This window comes from Nicotiana attenuata, unplaced genomic scaffold (assembly GCF_001879085.1).
Source record: "Nicotiana attenuata strain UT unplaced genomic scaffold, NIATTr2, whole genome shotgun sequence".
NCBI classification, from domain to species: Eukaryota; Viridiplantae; Streptophyta; class Magnoliopsida; order Solanales; family Solanaceae; genus Nicotiana; species Nicotiana attenuata.
In genome coordinates this window covers 32,549-55,191 of record NW_017675533.1, presented here as the reverse complement: position 1 = coordinate 55,191, position 22,643 = coordinate 32,549, and the positions used below count along the sequence as shown (strand labels likewise).

General features: G+C 36.8%; 2 protein-coding genes across 3 annotated transcripts; both read right to left on the bottom strand.

The window, feature by feature from the left end:
* Positions 1–37: 37 nt before the first annotated feature.
* Positions 38–17,484, bottom strand: LOC109220177 (HD domain-containing protein 2). Of its 2 annotated transcripts, none has more exons than XM_019384639.1 (9): positions 17,182–17,484; positions 15,871–15,995; positions 15,707–15,744; positions 14,874–14,984; positions 14,688–14,767; positions 13,934–13,970; positions 13,060–13,101; positions 505–644; positions 38–406 (listed from the first exon to the last, which is right to left on the bottom strand). In XM_019384639.1, the coding sequence occupies exons 1-8, from the start codon at positions 17,413–17,415 to the stop codon at positions 574–576; spliced, it is 738 nt and encodes a 245-aa protein (XP_019240184.1). In that variant the 5' UTR covers positions 17,416–17,484; the 3' UTR covers positions 38–406; positions 505–573. The 2 variants fall into 2 exon arrangements, with proteins under 2 accessions (XP_019240184.1, XP_019240185.1); XM_019384640.1 differs by having other exon boundaries at positions 38–348.
* Positions 17,485–17,932: 448 nt separating this feature from the next.
* On the bottom strand, positions 17,933–18,640 carry LOC109220176. Its single transcript, XM_019384638.1, has one exon. The coding sequence runs from the start codon at positions 18,628–18,630 to the stop codon at positions 18,178–18,180; it is 453 nt and encodes a 150-aa protein (XP_019240183.1). The 5' UTR covers positions 18,631–18,640; the 3' UTR covers positions 17,933–18,177.
* Positions 18,641–22,643: the final 4,003 nt, after the last annotated feature.

The following is a 22,643-nucleotide window of genomic DNA, read 5'->3' as shown; positions in this document are numbered from 1 at the left end:
CATCACGTTCAACCATGCATCGTAACTGCCTGGATTATAATATACTGTTCTATTACATTTTTGTCACAATATGGCAGAAATTTTGAAGCTTTCCTAGCATTATTATATTCTCATCGTGTATCCTTTTAGTTATTACTTCTAGAAAGAAATTCATTGTAAATTATTCAAAAAGTCTTGTCCACGATCAAATCATCTTCCAAGTTTCAGCTTTAGCATCTAGCATATTTACTGGAAATCGAAAAAGAGGAATTCAAAATAACAAAATTGAAAAAATATCCCCAAGTTTAGCATTTCCCTCGCATAACCTTTTTAAGCAAAAGAACAATATACACCATGGGGCTCAGTTTCCTGTTGCAAATTGTAGAACCATTTCAATGTCAGTTACTGCCCTAGTGATTCAGTGATCCTGTAGTTGGAAAAGAACAATTTGGACTGATATATCAAACAGATGTTTTAAGTTTCAAAATGACAAGACAAGAACTAAGCACTGATCATTCCACCTACCTAGTTAGAATTTGGGTCATCAGCAATAGAGCTGGTGCAAACTGTAATCCACTTGACTACCCCAACCTTTCAGTTGGATTTCTTTCTTCTTGATGCTACCTCTGCAGCCCAAGCCTTGCCCACGTCCGTTTGGAACTTTCCTGCAGACATGTTATGCGTTGTCAAAGATTGCATCTTTTTACCAAAGGCAAGCACGGGCTATTATCAAAATCGATCCATACAAAAAAGAATAAGAAGAATATAACAGCTTCAAGTCTCAAAGCAAGGAAATTCTCCACTTTATTAAACTAGTAACATCATCATTATGGTGACTTCCGACTACCAATTTTCTGGATTTAAATTTCTCTCTTGTAACTACTCAAAGTCAAATAAGGTTACAGTCAAAAGGTAACCTGATTAAACCCTAGCATAGCACAAGTGACTCAATTCATCAGAGGGACCAAGTACACAGACACATACCATATATATACACAATCTGACTGAAAACAAGAGAATATAATGAGTATATCTTTCATGCCCTTTGTCTTTTTGGGAAATTTTATTTTGCAAATCTATGCTACATATCTCCTCAATCTTTTGGTTATCAGACAATCCTTTCCAAGAGAACCTAAATCCACCAGTGCAGACTGCAGACAACTCTACTGCATATGCAAACTCTACGAACTTAAATTCTCCAAGGAACAGAATTCAAATCTAGTTACAAGATACTCATGTTCAGGAGGGGAAGGAGGGGCGACTATCCACAAAACTTCAATACCAACTTCGAACAACTTGAATGTTCCAATAAAATGGCAATATTATGTCATTCACTAATCATCTAACAAATTCAGATGTAAATGTCCAGAGTTCAGACAACTGAATGGTATTCTGAATTCCAAGCTCAATAGAATGCAGCGTTTGGTCGTCTGTACGAGGAATTAGGGGAAAAGGGCGGGAATAGGAAGTTGTTTCGGCTGGCTAAGGCGAGGGAGAGGAAGGCGAGGGATCTGGACCAAGTAAGGTGCATCAAAGACGAGGACGGTAGAGCATTGATGGGGGAGTCCCAGATAAAGCAAAGATGGCAGACGTACTTTCATGGCCTTCTAAACGAGGAGGGGACCGGGATATAGTGCTAGGGGATTTGGGGGATTCGAAGAGTCTCCAAGACTATAGGTATTGCAGGCACATTAAGGTGGAGGAGGTCGTGGGGGCTTTGCGTAAGATGAGTAAGGGTAGAGCGGCCGGGCCAAACGAAATTCCGGTTGAGTTTTGGAAGTGTGCGGGTATAGCAGGCTTGGAGTGGCTGACTGGGCTGTTGAATGTAATTTTTAGGACGAAGAGGATGCCGGATGAGTGGAGGTGGAATACAGTGGTACCGTTGTACAAGAATAAAGGTGATATCCACCTACCTTATGTCCCTATTTCCCATCCCTGGAAAGTGCTGAAGCAGATTGATAAATACAGGAGGAACTTTCTTTGGGAAGGAAATAGCAAAAGCCACAAATTCCACCTGGTGAAATGGAAGAAAGTAACTCAACCTAAATCTCAAGGTGGTCTAGGTATTAGAGACCTCAGAATCCACAATAAAAGCATGCTTATGAAATGGTTGTGAAAATATTCTCAAGAGGATCAAGTCCTTTGGAAGGAGGTGGTGACTGCAAAGCATGGTACCAAGAATCATTGGTGTACTTAAGTATCTGGATCACCATTTGGAGTAGGTCCTTGGAAATATATCAGCAAGCTAGGGGAGGAATTTCACAACAACTGTAAGTTCAAGGTAGGTAATGGAGCAAATATCAAGTTCTGGGAAGATAGATGGTTGGGGGACTCCACACTACAAGTTGAATTTCCTGTCCTCTATTCAATATCCACTTGCAGAAACTCAACAATTTCAAATAACAGAGCTGATAACTCATGGAACCCTCAATTCAGGAGAAACTTGCAAGACTGGGAGATACAGGATCTACTCAATCTACTGGAGAGGCTTGGGTCATTCCAAACCAACGACCAGGCGCAAGACAGACTCATTTGGGGTGATAGAGTAGATGGAAAATACTCTGTAAAGGCAGGTTATCTCTCCCTCTGTGATCAGAATGAAGTGGTAGTCAATTGGCCATGGAAGTTAATTTGGGGAACCAAGTTACCACCAAAGGTGATTTGCTTTAGCTGGATAGCCGTATATGAAGTATGCCTCACCCAGGACAATCTCACTAGGAGAAACTTTCACATTGTCAACAGATGCTATATGTGCCAACAGGCTATTGAAACCAATAGACATCTTTTGTTACACTGTGCAGCAGTTACAGACATATGGAACATGTTCATCTCAGCTTTTGGTCTCAAATGGGTTATGCCTGAAAGTGCAAAAGATGCATTGATTAGCTGGAGATCATGGAAGGTTAGAAAATCCAACAGGGAAGTATGGAAGAAGATCCCAGCTTGTATCTTCTGGTGTATATGGACTGAGAGAAACACAAGATGTTTTGAGGGCATTTCTACTCCAAATTACATACTTAAGGCTAGATGTTTAGCAAGTCTATGTAGTTGGAGTAACTTTTCACCTGTAAATTCCCCAGAATCCTTTTTGGACTTTGTTAGCTCCTTAACTTTAGACTAGGCCTTTTGTAATAGCAGTCTTTTGGAAAGCGTTAAGCGCAAAAAAGCGACGAGGCCTCGCTTCACCGAAGCGAGAAGCGCGAAGCGAAGCGCGCGCTTTTTTCATGTGAAGCGCAATTTAACACATAAATAAATAAATAAAAATATGCATAGATAAATGGCTAAGCAAACGTTAAGCAAATGTTTCAATTCTTGAATTAAGAAGCAAATAATAGATACTAAAACTAGATAGTGAATATTCCTCAAAAGTCATAACAGAACAGAACAATTAATTTTTTTTCGAACCAGAAAAGTCTGAACAGAAAAACAGAGCATAGATTAGGGCACAGAAACAGAGCAATAAAAAGTGAAAAAAATAGAAAGAAGAAGAGAAAAACAGAGCATAGAAAGAACAGAGCAGAAATTAGGGCACAACCGCACAAGAACAGAGCAATAAAAAGTGAAAAAAAATAGAAAAAAGAAGAGAAAAGGAGTTGTGAGCACGTGATTTTTGCCCTATATGAATTACTCCCATAAATTCAAAACAAAATAATGTCTTTCATTGTTTGCAATTTTGTGGATTTTTGTGGCATTTTCTGTTAATTGTTTGCATTTGTCTGTGCATTTTAATTAATGAAAAATACAAAAATATATGTGCATTTGCATTTAGGGTCCTATTTTATATTTTCAGGTTAATTAGTTAATCAATTGTGGCAAAATATGAAAGAAAATAACAAAAATAGTTTATTTTGCATTTTTGACTTTTTAATTTTCGAATTTTTATAGTTTTCTTTTAATTTAGGACTTAGTTAATTATGGAGAATACAATTAGTTATTAATTTTGTTTTAGAGTTAATTCAGGTTTTTATTTTTGTATTTAACAAAATCTGAAAATGAAAAAAAAAAAAGAAAAAGAAAAAAAGAAAATGAAAAGCAAAATGGTTGTATTAATAGAGATCAATTGTTTGGGCCATTTCAGGTTATTTTTCCAGGCCCAAACCATCCCTTCCCCTGAAACCCGTCCAAACCCACCTAAAATACCCGCCCCAAATGGCCCAAAACCCATTCCCGAAATGCCCGGTCCCTTCACCTCCTAAACGACCCCGTTCCGTCAATATTCAATCTGAACCGTCGAGGTAATCTAATCCAACGGCTCTAAACTGGGGGTCATTTGATATATTACTGTCCGAACGCCCCTACCCCCTATCTCAGACCCCCCCCNNTCTAAACCTGGGGGGTCCATTTCGATACTATTACTCGTTTTTACCCCCCCCCCCCCACTCTCAGAACCCCCCCATGACCGTCTCTCATCACTCCGCCCTGAGCCACCGCCTGCCGCCCGCCGGAAATCGCCTACGACGGCGGCCGGCGTTCAATCGCCGTGAAAATAACACCACCACTCCTCCGTCGCCTCCTCATCTCAGATCTTCACCCCGTTTTCCTCAAAACTCACCATAACTCGAATTTTTGTTCGAAGCCATGAACCCTAGCGTCGCCACAGTTTCTCCGGTGGCGGCGCCACCACCAAACTGCCCCAAAAATACACCCTTATCACTCCCTCTTCCCAAATCCCTAACCCATGCCCTTCAAATTCCCCTAGGTCGACTCGAATCTGGAATCAAAAAATCAGACCTAAACCTAACCTTCCCCAAATCATTTAGAACCCAAATCCCTGTATCTATAGCCTTTGCTCATGTCGATTTCATGACCAAACTCCGATTTAGCCGGAATTAGAGGCTAATTGGTTGTTCTTATCAAGGAACAACTGTTTATCCTCAAGTTCCGTTTATCTCGAGATGATTTTAGCATTTGGTTTCTATCCGTTGAGGTTCACCCTGGATTCTGTTCTCAGGTACCTTTGTGCTTTGTTCCTTTTCTTTTTTTTGCTTCTCTGTTAAGTTCATGATTGAATTGTTGGTCTAAATTTGTTTTAAGTTTGTTTAGTTTAATTGCGATAAGTTCTGTGGATTGTGTTTTTGTTTAAATATTGGCTTAGTAATCCTGTGAAGGCTTGTTTGATTCATGCTCAGTTTGTTTTCAATTATCAAAATTTTCTTTGTTTTTGAGAATTTTACTTTTGATCTGATTGAAGCCTTTGTGTTTGAGTAGTCCTGTTTGTCACTCCTCATCAATCTATAGAGGGGTAATTGTAAGGCTAGAAACTTAAAGGGGTCTCAAAGGAGAGGGCAGGGGTCGTAATAACTGGTTGGGCAGAGGTCAATTTAGGGATTTTAGGGTGTGAGGGAATCATTTCTGTTAGGAGGAAAGCTCCAGAGGATAAGATGAGAGCTGGTTTGTTAAAGAGCAGAGGGTTTTCAGATATTTTAAAGGGGTAAAAAGGGTAAAACAATCGAGAAAGAGGGGGTAAAGAGGGAATTGGTTAGTCAGGCTAGGGCTGCCTTAGGCATGCCTATATAAAGACCCCTTACCCTTCATTCTAGGCGGCCATTAACACTCTAATTCATATACAGAAATACAGATTTTACTGTTTCATTAGATCCTCAGTGATTCTGAATTCTTTTCAAATTCCCGAAATAACTTTGTCACACCTGAGCATAAAAATGGTCTGAAGTTGGTTTGCAAAATCATCTTAAAGTCTGCTGGGCTAATTGAACTTGATCGCGGCACATCTTTGCCTGTTTGAAGCTGATCTTACTGGTTGTTTTGCTGGCTAATTACTGCTGAACCTACCCTTCCATTGCTGAGTTTCTGTAATTATTTTGGCTGTATCCAGGTACACATTCCTGAAACTCACACAATGTGATACTTGATTGGAGATTGAGAAATGAAAGCTGGAGTTCTAAATGTTTGGATGTTGGACCATTAGCTTATAGTTACTTTCATTTTACCTTCCTTTTATTTTGCTCTTCTAAATGACATGTGCTTAGTTGAGAGTTAGATTGATTATGTCAAGTTAAAATGATTTTGAACTTGCTAAATCCTGTGATAAAATGTGTCATTACTTAGATCTTATTTCTCATTGTATGGTTTAAGTAGCAAGAGACTGTATTGAAGCACTACTTAGATCTCACTGCTCATTGTACGGTTTAAGTCCTGTATTTTCACTTCTCATTTTGTTTATGGTTTAAGTATTGATACTTGGTGTAGCATGTTTTGAACATGGATCTTTGGAACTGTGGTGTTACAGGGTTTAATTAATTCGTGCACGCTTATATTTGTTTCAGTCAGATTTGAAGTTAGTATGTGCTTTGGTATTTGTTGCTGATTTATGCTTACTGAAATAGCAACTATAGGTTAGAGTGTTAAATTTTCAATTGGAATCTATGTTAGTGGGTGTTCCGGCTATTACTGAAATCATGCATGATGTTTTGTTTAAAGGTTGGGAATAATATTGAATTTTGAGTAACAAGGTGATAGTGAATAAATTATTATAGGATTATATCTCCACTATAAGTATGGTTTGACATTAGAATACACTTTGATCATGCTTAAGGATAATTAATTTTAGTTTTAATTTTCAGGAATATTTTAAAGCATTGTAGTTGTAATTGTTTATGTGTGTTGATTCATAAATTGGGATGTAGCGTGTGGCCCAATAGTTCTAAAGGTGCAGTGCTGTATTGTGGCATTTGTTCATGTGGGCTTCTAGTGAGCCCATTGTCCTCTTTGAGTGCATATGGACACCTGAGCGTATGATTTGGGCCGCTCTGTGGTTTATGGACCATGAGTCCACTTGAGTTGAAATTGTTGGCCTCAGCAGTTGGGCCAGTGCGATTAGCTTTAAGAATTATTAGCTGGGGCGGCCATATCATGTTGTTGGGCTCACGTTTGGGCCCAAACTAGGCAGCCTTTTGCACATTAAACCATCAGCTTATTTGGGACTGGACTAAACCCATTTGCTTTAAATAATTAACATTCTCTTGTAAGCCATTTAGAGAAATTTTAATTAGTTTAGAGACCTTTTAAGTAGAAGAATTTGAGGTGCGCCATGCCGAACAAAAATGACAATTGCGTGGCCCTCGTTTTAATTAATTTTTAACTCAACCTTAGAATTCGAGGCGTGCCATTTAGCAAAATTCCATAGCCCTCGCAAAGCTAAAACGCGTAGTTGCTTTAGGCGCGCACTTTAATAATATTACCTTCCTAAACTCGGGTGTGCATTTCATGTGACCCAAATCCAATCCTTGTAACGTTGAATAAAATGTGTTTCGGATTACGGGTGCATTTCATGTGACGTGATCCAAAGACATATTTTAGACAACGTTAAATCTTCTTTTAAAATGAATAAAAGCGGTTAAAAGTAAAAATGCACATAGGTTTAAAATTGTTTCTAAAATCAGATAATTATGCCAATTATAGCAGTTGAGCGACCGTGTTAGAACCACGGAACTCGGGAGTGCCTAACACCTTCTCCCGGGTTAACAGAATTCCTTATCCGGATTTCTAGTTCGCGGACTGTAATACAGAGTCAACCTTTTCCTCGATTCGGGATTTGAACCGGTGACTTGGGACACCATAAATCTCCCAAGTGGCGACTCTGAATCTTTTAATAATAAATCTCATTTCGATTGTCCTTTAATTGGAAAAAACTCCGTTTATTATACCCTCTTCCGGGGGTAAAGTAAAAAAGGAGGTGTGACAGCTCTGCTGGGGATAAGAACCCAGAACTTCGGGTTCAAGAATTCGAGCTTGGAATAATTGTTATATTTGGCTTTATTTGTTATCTGGTTTTATTCACATGTTTCGGCCTAATGTGCTAAGTGTTGCTTTTACCGCTTTGATATTCTGTGAACTGTATATAAACTGCTACGAAACTCTTCCTCTCTCTGAGTCTTCTAAATCATGGAGAAGGGTGCACTTCTCTTCTGTCTAGAGTCTTATCCCTTTTAGAACGAGGTTCGGACAAGTTGCAAAGCCGGTGAAGCTTCTGTATTCCCGGTACGCTGCCCCCCCTCGGCTCGAGTTGTCCGCTCGGGTAAGCCAGGTCTAGAACAATAAACCCAGGTTCTAAACCTAGAATAACTCAGTCTCATGCCGCATCCCTAGTAGGAACGTTTGTTTGCATCATGTGCATATGACTTAGGCGACTCAACACAGGGGTTGGGTGTACCCAGAATCAAAGACCATCCTGATGCATATTTTACGTGCTACTTGTGCATTTATTTGCTTCGGATTTGCATGCTGACCTGCTTTTGAATGATGGGAGAAAATTAGAAAAAGGAAATAGCAGTGTAAGGGTTAAGTGAGTTAATCACCTGTTTTGAAAGAAAAAACCAATGTCCAAATGGTACTGAAACTCTGCCGAATTTTTGAGAAAAATGAAAAAAAAGGTTTTGTTTTCAAAAAATAGTTGGTTTTGTTTTATTTGCCCGAACTACGCCAGTTTGATTCTCACAGGGTGTGAGATACGTAGGCAACCCCCATCGGGTCCAACTTCCTTTTTTGCAAAAATAGCCCAAAAGAACAAAAATTTTTATTACGCACAAGTAAGGTGATGCCATTCTTGTCAAGAATAGCCGAATGTCCCTCAAAAGGGCGCCGGAAGGCCGCTTTTGCAAGAACAGCCGCCTTTGGTCATTTTTCAAGGTTTTGGCCGGTTAGCCGACAAAGCCTTAAAATCTTCGTTTTCGAAGTGCTGAAAGGCCGTATTGGCAAAGTTGGATATTTTCGTGAAAATTTTGAAAACAATGGTCATTTTTCTTGAGTCAAAATGAGTCATAATTTTCTTTTAATTAAAATCACCCTAATAAAAGTGCAGGATGAACACAAAGCAAAATGAACCTTTCTCAGTCCGTGAAGAGAAAGGTTCATTTTGATTTGTGCTCATCCTGCACATTTATTAGGGTGATTTTAATTAAAAGAAAATTATGACTCATTTTGACTCGAGAAAAATGACCATTGTTTTCAAAATTTTCACGAAAATATCCAGCTTTGCCAATACGGCCTTTCAGCACTTCGAAAACGAAGATTTTAAGGCTGTGTCGGCTAACCGGCCAAAACCTTGAAAAATGACCAAAGGCGGCTGTTTTCTTGCAAAAGCGGCCTTCCGGCGCCCTTTTGAGGGACATTCGGCTATTTTTGACAAGAATGGCATGAGCCTTACTTATGCGTAATAAAAATTTTGTTCTTTTGGGCTATTTTTGCAAAAAAGGAAGTTGGACCCGATGGGGGTTGCCTACGTATCTCACACCCTGTGAGAATAAACTGGCGTAGTTCGGGCAAATAAAACAAACCAACTATTTTTTGAAAACAAAACCTTTTTCTTCTTTGTTTTTTTTTTTCATTTTTCTCAAATTTCGGCAGAGTTTCAGTACCCATTTGGACATTGGTTTTTTTTCTTTCAAAACAGGTGATTAACTCACTTAACCCTTACACTGCTATTTCCTTTTTCTAACTTTCTCTCCCATGCATTCAAAGCCGGTCAGCATGCAACCGAAGCAAATAAATGCACCAAGTAGCACGTAAAATATGCATCAGGATGGTCTTTGATTCTGGGTACACCTGTCCTAGACGGACCAACCCCTGTTGTTGAGTCCCCTAAGTCAAATGCACGTGATGCAAACAAGAGTTCCTACTAGGGATCCGGCATGAGGCTTTGTTATACTAGGTTTAAAACCTTGGGTGTATTGTTCTAGATCTGGCTTACCCTAGCGGACAGCTCGAGGGGAGGGGGGCAACGTACCGGGAATACAGAAGCTTCACCGGCTTTGCAACTTGTCTGAACCTCGTTCTAAATTTGGGAATTGACTCTAACAGAAGAGAAGCTACACGAAGTGCACCCTTCTCCATGATTTAGAAGACTCAGAGAGAGGAAGGGTTTCGGAGCAGTTTATATACAGTTCAACAATATCAAAGGGGTAAAAAGCAACATTTAGCACATTAGGCTCAAACATGTGAATAAAACCAGATAATAAATAAAGCCAAATATAACAATTATTCCAAGCTCGAATTCTTCAACCCTGAACCCGAAGTTCTGGGTTCTTTTCCCCAGCAGAGTCGCCAGAGCTGTCACACCTCCTTTTTCCTACACCCCCGAAAGAAGGGTATAATAAGGGAGTTTTTTCCAACTTAAAGTGACAATCGAAACGGGATTATATTATTAAAAGATTCAGAGTCGCCACTTGGGAGATTTATGGTGTCCCAAGTCACCGGTTCAAATCCCGAAGCGAGGAAAGGATTGACTCTGTATTACAGTCCGCGAACCACAAATCCGGGCAAAGAATTCTGTTAACCCGGGAGAAGGTGTTAGGCATTCTCGAGTTCCGTGGTTCTAGCACGGTCGCTCAACTGTTATTATTGGCATATTATCTGATTTTAGAACATTTTGAACCTATGTGCATTTTAACTTTAAAACCGCTTTTATTTATTTTCAAGAAGATTTAACGTTGTCTAAAACATGTCTTTGGATTGCGCCACATGAAATGCACCCGCAATCCGAAACATATTTTATTTAACGTTATTAAGATTTAGATTTGGATCATATGAAATGCACACCCGAGTTTAGGAAGGTAATATTATTAAAATAACGCGCCTAAAGCAACTACACGTTTTTAGCTGTGCGAGGGCCATGGAAAATTCGCTAAATGGCGCGCCTCGAGTTCTAAGAATTTTAAAAGAGATAATTAAGTGAGGGCCACGCATTTGAGATTTTATTTGGCGCGGCGCACCTCAATTCCATTTTAAAGGGTATTCAAACTAAAGTTCGGAGGGCCATCTATTGCTGCTTTAAAAGGATTATTTTATGAGTGGTCCTTTTTATAATACAAAACATCTGTATTTACAGGAGTCAAACAGGAACTGAAGAAAATCAGAGGAAGAAGCACTGAAGCAGTCGTTGAAGCAGCGATCGTTGGAGCAGCAGTCGCTTGGAGAAGAAGTGGTTGTTTGTGTTAAGTTTTTGCTAAGTTTAAAAAAAAAAAACCTAACAGATGCTTAACCTCGCTTAAGCGCGCTTTTTTGCGCTTTTTGGATCGCTGCACTTCTCGCTTAACAGGGTAAAGCGTGCGCTTTTTTCAAGTGAGTCGCTTTTATGGCAGAAAAGCGAACTAGCCTCGCCTCGCATCGCTTCAGCGCTTTAAGCGAGAAGCGCACGCTTTTTACAACACTGTGTAATAGAGCAAACAATGTTTGTACTGCATTGTACATTTTGCATCTTCTTGATGCCTTATATGAAATCCATTATCTTATCCAAAAAAAAAAACAAAGGTGATATCCAGTTTTGTAACAATTACAGGGGTATCAAGTTACTAAATCATACCATGAAAGTTTGGGAGAGGGTGGTGGAGGTGAGGGTGAGGAAGACGGTGTCTATATCCGACAACCGGTTTGGGTTCATCCCGGGTCGCTCAACTACGGAAGCTATCCACCTTATTAGGAGGTTGGTGGAACAGTACAGGGATAAGCGGAAGGATCTGCACATGGTGTTTATTGACTTGGAGAAAGCGTATGACAAGGTCTCTATGGAGGTGCTCCGGAGATGTCTTGAGGCAAAGGGTGTGTCGGTAGCTTACATCAGAGCGATCAAGGACATGTATGATGGAGCTAAGACTAAGGTTAGGATTGTAGGAGGCGACTCGGAGCATTTCCCGGTTGTTATGGGGTTACACCAAGGCTCTGCGCTTAGCCCGTTCTTATTTGCCTTGGTGATGGATGCACTGACACACCATATTCAAGGGGATATGCCATGGTGTATGTTATTTGCTAATGAAATTGATGAGACGCGAGACAGTGTTAAGGAGAGTTTGGAGGTTTGGAGACAGGCCCTCGAGTCTAAGGTTTCAAGTTGAGCAGGTCTAAGACAGAGTACCTGGAGTGCAAGTTCAGCGCTGGGTCGAGGGAAGTAGGCATGGACATGAAGCTTGGATCACAGGTCATCCCCAATAAAGGTAGTTTCAAGTACCTTGGGTCGGTTATTCAAGGGGACGGAGATATCGACGAGAACGTCACTCACCGTATAGGGGCGGGATGGATGAAATGGAGGCTAGCATCTGGAGTCTTGTGTGACAAAAAAGTGCCACCAATACTCAAAGGTAAGTTTTATAGAGTTATGGTTAGACCCGCCATGTTGTATGGGGCAGTGTTGGCCGGTTAAGAACTCTCATATCCAGAAGATGAAGGTAGCAGAGATGAGGATGTTGAGGTGGATGTGCGGGCACACTAGGATGAATAAGATTAGGAATGAAGATATTCGGGAGAAGGTGGGTCTGGCCCCTGTGGATGACAAGATGCGGGAAGCGAGGCTCAGATGGTTCGAGCACGTGTAGAGGAGAAGCCCTGATGCTCCGGTGAGGAGGTGTGAGCGGTTGGATGTGATAGGTACGAGAAGAGGTAGAGGGCGGCCTAAGAAGTATTGGGGAGAGGTGATCAGGCAGGACATGGCACGACTGCAGATTTCCGAGGACATGGCCCTTGATAGGAAGGTCTGGAGGTCAAGCATTAAGGTTGTAGGCTAGGGGGTAGTCGAGCTTCTCCTACTTCGTACCGGGGGTGAGGCGGGGTTGGATAAGGTTGATCTTAGGCGGCTTGTGGTTAATGTTGAGTCCACACTATCCTTTCTGTTTTTCATAGCCCCGGGCCTTAATTACTGGTTAATATTATTGCATGTCATCTATTGTTTTGGTTTTATGCTTCGTTACTATTTTTACTGTTTCTACTGACGTTACTGATGAATTGTCTCTTCTTGTTTTATTTCCGTCTTCCTGAGCCGAGGGTCTATTGGAAACCGCCTCTCTGCCCCATCGAGGTAGGGGTAAGGTCTACGTACACACTACCCTCCCCAGACCCCACTTTGTTGGATTTTACTGAGTCGTTGTTATTGTTGTAAGCTCAATAGTTAACCACTGACTTGGCAATCTAAGACAGGATGCATGATCAGGTCAGAACGGAAAGACAATAGTAGGGTTATGATGGGAAAGGGTCTAGGTCTAAAGTACACACACGGCAGCCAAAAAAATAGAATGACTAGAATTTAAAACTCAGACTTGAACTGCGGTTAAATAATAAAAATGTTAAACATGGCACCTGCAGTTGACTGGAAAAATTCCTCCAAATCCTTCCCTTGCCCTGCATGACAGGAAAAGTAGCATTAGTTTGAAGGCAACTTCTCATGGCAGAGGGACTAGTCCAGATGTCAAGAGACAAACAGCTTATGCAGCCACACATCAGTCTGTATTTATTACAATGTGAACACGTTGTAATTTGTTTTTGAAAGATTAGTAATGCACATCTTAAAGAGTATAAATTGCATCAGGAACATATAAACAAGAAAATAAATTGACATTATTCGAATGTTAGGATCTGTGTGTTTTGATTTAATTCTCAAGATAGCTCTTACAATGTAATAGCACAATCACTAAATGCCAAGGATATCACCGCGATGCGTATATTTCTCATGTTGAAGGATGCAGTATGAAAACTAAGTTCAGAAAATACAAAAAATACACACAAACTAGGAGAATTTTGAGAAATGTGACTGTCGATATTGATTGATTTTTCCTCAAAACCTGTATAATATGGGACCTTTTGTTTTTTTCTTTCTTTGGGGGGAGGGGGGGGGGGGTGATATAGACATATATTACTCCCGCCATTTAATTTTGTATAGTGGTGTTTGGTTGAACACAGAGGTTAAGAAAGAAAGGGACTTCTAGCACATACCAAAAGTACCCTAAAATTTGCGGTCTTATATATTCCATGACATTTCTATGGCTATACGAGCATGCTACTTAGCGTAAAATGGAAAATTTTAAGTTTAAAGTAAAAGAGTTACAAAATATATAAAGGTGTCAGTCTCTTTCGGAGAGACCAAAAAAGAGTTTCATATGAAATAAAACAGGAGTACTATATATCACGTATACATCCGAAATCCAAGGGGGAAAAGAGAGAAACAGGAAGTTACCATTTTCATATTCCAATGCCTGAAGTATCATCTCCACCTGAAAGAAAACAACATATCAGTCTAGCAGAGAGCAGTGCATTAAGCTGACAAAAGTGATCACTCTCCATAGATAGCATCACCTCGTGGCAACAGAATGAATATCCTCTTCTTCTTTTTTTAAATAAGGTAAGAGAATGGGTATTCCAAAACTAGCTTTAAGCTTCTTGGAGGCTGAAATACTAGAGAAAAGTCTGGCACAGTAAAGTTTTTTAAAGAGGAGAAGCGTGCTACTTGAGAAAGGAAAAATGTGAAGAGTTCTAGGTGTTTAAACAATAAACAGACAACCGTGCATAGCAACTCTTTATCATGAACAAGACTCTTACTAAACAATCATGTCTGAATGCTAACAGACTAACAGAGTACCAATTTAAAAAAAGCCCAAATGCTAATAGAGTTTGTCCTGAACATCTTTTATGCATATTGGCAAACAAGATGTAGTGACAGACATGGCATTGAAAAAGAAGACAAGATAATACAACAATGAGTTAACTTATATGTCTACCAAATCACGTTTGGGTGCTAATTGAGTTTTCCCTGAACATTTTCTGTGCATATTGGGAAACAAGATGCAGTGACGAACAAGGCATTAAGAGAGGAAGATAAGATACAATGATGAGTAAACTTAAATGTTTATCCCCATGTAAATTAAAGTGAACACGTCAGCATAAACACCCATATAGATGGGACATATTCAAACTTTGGTAACATATAATACCTTATCAAAGTCCTTTACAACTTTGGCTTCTAAAGAAGAATTTTCTTCATATTCCATCCACAAGTCACTGATCTCCTTGGCTGCAATTGCCCAACAGTAAATAATAAACAAGAGAATAGATGAAAGCTCAATCTTTAGATGCACGAGCTAGTTGGCAAAAAACTCAATGGAGAAGAGAAGCAATACCTCGGGGTCCTCCACCTAAAAGTTTACACATGTCTTCTAGTGCTGCTCGCTCTCGTCTACTCTTTTCATCTTTTGAAATTCCATCAGCAGGAGTAATATCTCCAACAATTGCTGTTCAGTAGAAACACAAGAAAATATTTGACAAAGAATGTTAAATAAGAAGCTACCAAATTTTCCAAATCAAAGGCCCATAGGATTAGAAGACCCAAGAGATAGACGATTGTGTTGCCGAGTCTATACAAGACATTGGTTAGTAGCAAGATCATTGGATGAAAGTGAACAATGTCTTCTGAAAGTTTAACCTCATTTTCACAGCTTTACACAAGAAAAATATTTTAAGTGAAAACGATTGAAAATTTTTATTTTGTGTCTCACACAACTAGTGTAAGTTGTGTGAGACACAAAATAAAATCACTCAAAACGATTGATGATGCGAATACAGACAAAATTTGATGTTCATGTTCTAATGGTTTCTTTCTGTTCTTTCCATTTAATAAAGCTTGTAGATCAATAGTCAATGTCATTATCCAAGGAAGTAATACCGAAGGGCAAACTTGAAATATTCTTCCAGTTCCAGAGTATAAGATTTGACAAGCTTATGCGTCTATAAGTAATCCTCCATTTCTTATACCCTACCTTAGACTCTTAATTAAATCTTGTATCACAAAGCTCGTAATAGCACCAAATAATTAATGACACATGTCACAATTAAATAAGAGAAGAATCCCAAAAAGAAAAAGAAATTTTCATGGGAAGATGCTATCAGCCTATTTCATGTCATAGCCATAAAAGCAAAGAAAATAGAAATGAACAATCATAAATGAGAGCCTCACCTTCTGCAATGTCGTGCACAATTGCCATCTTTACACACCTAAATTTGGAAGAAGAAGAAGAAGCATGCATCATCCTCTAAATCAATCCACACATTTGGTGGAAACATAAATACAGGAATGTACATGTACTGATAAAACAAATGATTATTATTAAAACCGCTTACTTGTCACGATCAACACCAGGAAGGTCAGCAGCAATAAGAGCCATCACTCCCATACGGTACATGTGATCAGCTATAGACTCTGGAGCATTAACCCCTCTACGTACCCAACCTTCCCTCTTTGTCGTCTGATCATGATTCCAAACAGGAAATTTTAGCTCAGAATACACAAAAGATCACATGGAAAGGGATAAGATAACAGCGTCAAAAGAATGGTTACATGAAGTTGTGAACATAAAAGAGCTAGTATAGGCTATTAGCACAAGGCTGTCATATATTTTAAGAGATATACATACACTACCTTAAAAAATACTAAGCAGTTTAATAATTAAAGAGCTTCACCACAAATGACATTGGCTTGTAAGCAAAAGTATACTTTACGCATTAACATAATTCTAAAAAATATAAACAAAGCATAAACTAGACAGCATAAAATGGATTAGTTACTGGTATGTAATCTTTCAGACCCTAATAGACATGACAAGGATTAAATTTAGGATATTAGTTATATACACTGATAGTGAAACAATTTTGTTTACACCATCCTTATAATTTAACCTGTTATAATAGCACTTACCATTAATTCAAGGTTACCAATCAATGCTACTAAATAGAGTTACGTGCAATCACATCTAAGGTGACACGATCATGTAAATATAGTTTACACCTTCACAATGTTATTATTAAATAAAGTTACGTGCAATTACCTTTAAAGTAACCATATAGTCTAAATATATTTTACATGGTCAGTTCATAGAGCCTAAACACATTCATTCAGCGCGATACAACGAGTGTTACATAGAGTACAACGCCTATGCATTACATACTAAACAAACTAAATTAGTTGTAACGCAATTTCAAAGCAAATATAGATGGATTACATTCAGCGGGGTACAACAAGTATCGCATAGAGTACAACGCTGCAATGATTACATACTAAAATAACTGAAATAGACTGCAAATGCAAATATGAAGCAAATACATAACTCAAGTAAATGTAGCATAACGCCTGATGCACAGGGTACAGCTCTGTAAACAACACTCTATGATCCGACATATATCATACCTGGTACAACAAGTATTGCATAGAGTACAATGCTGCTACGATTACATAATAAAATAACTGAAATAGTGCAAATGCAAATATGAAGCAAATAGATAATTCAAGTAAAGCGTAGTACAACACATGATGCACAGAGTACAACTCTATATAAATAACACTGTAATGATCCTACATATATCATACTTTCATAAGCAAAATAAAATTAATATTAGTGATAATAAATCATAAAAAATGGAGAGCGTCGGGCGTACCTTGAGGCGGTGACAAAGAGTAAGAAAATCAATGGCGGACGAAGGAGAAGGAGATGCAGACGACGAAGAGGAAGACGAAGACGAAGAAGCTTCGGTAGCCATACGAGAAACCCTAGGAGAAGATGAATTAGAAGAAGAAGAAGTTCGAAAGTGTTTGAATCTGAAATGAGGAGAAGTAGAAGAAGCTAATGAAGGAATGAGTGCAATGGTGGATTTACACAGCACTCTGCTCATTTTCTCTTGTTTTTTGTTTCCCCTTTTTTCCCTTCTTTCTTTCTATTTTCTCTTTGTCTAAAATAAAATGATTGTTGGCTGTTTGAGTGGTGTTAAAAGAAAATTATTTTCTTTTGCTTCTTCCTTTTCTTTTTCGCCCTTTGGGTAAATACAAATATTAGAATAATATCTGTTTTTTTTAAACAAAAAAATAACTTCATGATTTGACAAAATAAAAATTATATAGGTAAGTTATCACATTTTTGGGTGCTACAAACTTAATTCAGGTTAGCAAATTCAAATTTTAAATTTTATGAGCTCAATACTGAATTCATTGCGTTTATGAAATAATAAGTTAAATATTAGTAATTTTTTACATAAATATTGTTAAATATGATGGGTTCAATTGAACCCATCACATACTTGGCGCTTCCGCCACTACATGCAACTTATCGTAGTTTAAGAGAAATGATCAACAAAAATAAAATTGCCTTTTTATCATATGATCAAAATTTTACATAATCTAGTATGTGAATAATTCACGACTTTGCAAGTATTTTTCGCTACAAGTCTTATTTAACTCATTACGGATTTATTACTCATAAACAAAACAAAAATCTTATTTCTTTAAAATAAGAAACTTACTTAGATCGAGTTTAATAAGCTCAACTTATACATATGCAAAACAAACAAACAAAAAGTTAAAAATATTAGTAATATATAATAGATCACGTCCATCCTGAACCAGTAACTCTAAATCCGATCTTCGCCTCCACTTAAAATTCAAGGTAGAATTGGAGGTGAAAGGGAAGAATGATGGTGCTTCTTCTTATCAAGGGCAACACACTTCTTGAAAACTTTGTTAGCATTATGCTTTACAACCTTAGGATCAATCTTGTCTTTAACCTCAGGCAAACCAATATAAACCTTGATTAATGCTTTGTGACACTTGAGTCCCATTTTAACAAGATCATGACAACATTTTTTGTCAACATTTCCTTTTTCATTTATAGCATTTATAACCTTATCGCCACATTTAAGTGGGAATTTCTTGGTACAATTTTCGACGAAATTTAATAAATCTTTTGGTAAGCTATTGATGTATTTATCATGTTCATCTTCTTCTTGAGGAGGTGATGGATGTTTTTCGTGATGGTTAGATTTGCAAAAGGCAGGAATTGCACTAGAAATTAATAAAATGGCCACAAAAGAGAAGAGAATATTGAGTTTTGCCATTTTTTAAATATGTTTTGTACTTGTTGATTTGATGCTTATTGATCTTAATATGAAGGTGTTTATATAAGCATGATTTTATACTGAGAGAATTAATGAGATTTATTTATCTGTTTCAACTTTTAATGTATTTGAGTAACGTTTGCTTATTGATGAATTAATTAACTTACAATTAAATGTCAAAAATACTTCTCTCTTAAATTTAATAATGTTATTAATTAGTTCATTCCCTCCTCCAAGTGCGGAAAAAAGAAATGAAAACTAAAAAAGAGACATGTAAATGTAAGAAGATTGAATATGAGCGTTAGTTTTTTTTTTTAAGTTTAACATTTAGATACTGATATTTTAAAGAATTTTGTATATTAAATTGTTTTAATATTAGGTGATTTCTTTCTAGATGTCTAAACCTTGGAGGACATAATTATTTGATACTTATTACTGATCGGATGTGGCAGTTATCTCGTGAAAATAATTGAGGTGCACACAAATTGACCCGGACACCGCGATTATAAAAATAATCGCCTTATAACCAACTACTAGTGTGTACGTAGAGCAAGGGTTTAAGTTTCGTGCATTAACAAATGTACAGATTCTTTATACTATCTGATTAATTTGACCTTTAATATGGGGTTTTCAACATAACTTTTCATAATAAATTTGATATGATAATTTTAAAAAATAGGATAATAACCTAAGGTAGCCGACCAAGTTAAACTAATATTGCAAAATTGTTATGTAACACCAGTACATATAACTTAAGTTCGGGGGATTTGTATCTATACCCGCTTTTTGGGTCACGTTTTAACTTCTGCCCGCTTTGCAAAAAATATTGCAAGCGTACCCATTTTTTCGCATAACTTCAGCATACGGGGCTGAAGTAGCAAAGGCGGTCACGCAAAACTTAAGCATTCTAGTAGACGGGCCTGAAGTAGCAAAGGCAATACGCTGAAGTTTTTTTTGTCCTGGATAAGATGCTGAAGTTATTTAGTTCATTTGTAAAAACTTCAGCACTAAAATAGCTAAAGTTTCTTTGTCCTGGATTCATTAGTTTTGTCATAAAACTTTTTCAAAAACTTCAGCAGAAGATGCTGAAGTTATTTAGTTCATTTGTAAAAACTTCAGCACTATATAGGCTAAAGTTTTTTTGTCCTGGATTCATTAGTTTTGTCATAAAGCTTTTTCAAAAACTTCAGCAAAAGATGTTGAAGTTATTTAGTTCATTTGTAAAAACTTCAGCACTATATAAGCCGAAGTTTTTGAAAAAGCTTTCTAACATACTAGATAAATAATCACCTTATTCTTTCATAGTGTATTATTACTATAAAATAATCAGATTGCCAACAATATCTAAACCATACATTTTGGAAACAATAAACGTGAAAAGAACATAATTACGTGAAAATATTCACAAATTATTATTTACTACCTTACGTAATTATTTATAATTTATTTTTAAATAATCTGATAAACATACTTATGACAATCATCCCATGAACTGAAGTTTCATAGCAGCACCAACAGCAGCAGAAGAAAGAAGAAGAAAACGAAGGAGGAGAAGGAGGCGGAGAAAGGGGGCTGGAGTTGTTTAAAAAGTGGGTACAAGTTAAAATTTTTTTAAAAAATGGGTATAGGTCAAATGGGGTGATTAAATAGGGCGCCTCGTGCAATTTTTACCTTAAGTTATTATTATATACTTCCTCTGTTCTAATTTATGTGAACCTGTTTGACTGGGCATCGAGTTTAAGAAAAAATGAAGACTTTTGGAATGTGTGGTCCTAAACAAGTCAAAAAGGGTCCAGAGTATTTGTGTGGTTATAAAAGCTTCTCATTAAGGGTAGAATTGTAAGTTTAACCTAAAATGTTTCCAAATTTATAAAGGGGTCGTTCTTTTTGGAACGAACCAAAAAGGAAATAGGTTCACATAAACTGGAACGGAGGGAGAATGAATTAGAGCCCGTTTGGCCAAGCTGCCCAAATCTGCTTATTTTGAAAAGTACTTTTTTTCAAAAGTACTTTATTTAAAAGGAAAAAGTACTTTTAAATAAAGTACTTTTGCAAAAAAAGTGTTTGTGTTTGGCCAATTCATTTAAGAAGTACTTTTTACAACATTTGGTAAATAAATAATGTTTGGCCAATCTTTCTAAAAAGTATTTTTGAGTGTCATATTACCAAAAGGTATAGTACCAAGGTCTTCTAATTCATCTAAATAGAAAAATGAACTTAAATATTTATCGTAAGAGACTTTTTTTATTTTTTTTATTTTATTTGATTGAAATATAAAGCATAAAGTAAACAAACATATTAAAGATTTAAATCAATTTTACATATATAGTTATACCAAAGCATATGATATTATCTAGTATAATTACTTATTGTTATATGATGATTTGAATAACTAAAATAACATCATTCAGTATAAATTAGAGTCTATCCACGAATACTATATATTGATAATCCATCATAAAATAATAAGTAAAGTCACTCACACATGATAAATTTCTCAACAATTTCATCTCAAATTCTATCACACAACGCCTCCATATTAGTAGAAGACTTGCCGCGCATTTCTAAAGGAATATCCAAAGGCTCATTTCCTTCATCAATCTCTGCAGTAATGCCTTCATTAGCATAATAGTTGAATTTTGTATTGATAGAAGAATGTCGTCGGATGAAATTATGTATAGTCATGGTAGTTGTAACTAGATGATTCTGAGTGTCAAACTTGAAAGATGTCACTGAGCGTAAAATAGAAATAATTTTAAATATATAAAAAAATCATAAAAGAAATAGTTAAGTATGCTTAAATTCTAATTCAAAAAGAGTAACTAATTATTAACAACACATAATGTATAATTTATTTAATTTTAAAAAAAAATTAAATTAAAAAAAAAAACTAATTATTACCTAACCTTACTAACTTTTTCCCAAAATGCCAAGTGGCCTATTGTGAGGATGTCACTTGACTTAATGTGGATGCATTTTCTTCTTCTTTTGATAATATATAGATAGATCATGCAATGCAATTGTAAATTTATTACGTATTTGTAGGTCATTTTCTCAAATTAGATTTGATAACTGTTTTACAAATTCGGGAACTAATGGCATATAATAGAAGAAATCATAAATGATTATTTGTAGGAAGAGAATTGATAATCCAAAGAAGAATGCAGATAATTTGCTTTAGTATAAAAAAAGAAGAAGATAATTTGGATAGTTACAAGACATTATACAAAGAAAAAAAAATCAAAAACAAAAAATTTCAATAAAAAATTTGGAAAGTTACAATATGATTCATATATATGATATCTTTAATTTTAATAGAATGGTAAAAACTAGAAACAAAAACGAAAAGAAAAAATTCAATTGCTAAGGGATAATTTGGAAAATATAAATTTATGGTAAGGATAGTTTTGTCTTTAATAAATTAATTTTCTATTTCTGTTCCTGCTTCTTGGAAGAAGCTAGAATTTTCTACTTCTTCCCAAAAGCAGAAGAACTGCTTCTGCTGCTAGCCAAAAGTACTTCTCTGCATTGGCCAAACAACACAAATTTTTTAAAAAGTACTTTTTTGGGGAGGAAAAAAGTACTTTTGGGCCTCTCAGAAACTTAGCCAAACAGGCTCTTAGTAACCTTGAAAATAAAATAAATAACATGTCACAACTATAATAGGTTTAAGTGAATTGTCAGTGCATGTTAGTAAATATTCCGTCTTAGTCAACTATAGGTAATTGAAGAGATACCTCAATTAAAAACATTTGATAGTGAGGATGTGGTTAAGTGTTATTACTGGCTAATTTCGCTACTAATTGTTTCATTTTCACCAGACGAATCGTTACTATCGCCAGTTAGTAGGTGTTTGGACATAAAATTATAATTTTTGGAATTAAGTTTTTGTTGGAGTTAAGTTGAAAAATGGTATTTAGAATTTAAAATAATGTTTGGATATGCATATCACTTGAAAAAATATTGTAGTTTTGTGAGTGGAGAAAAAAAATTGAAAATTTTGAAAAAGTTGT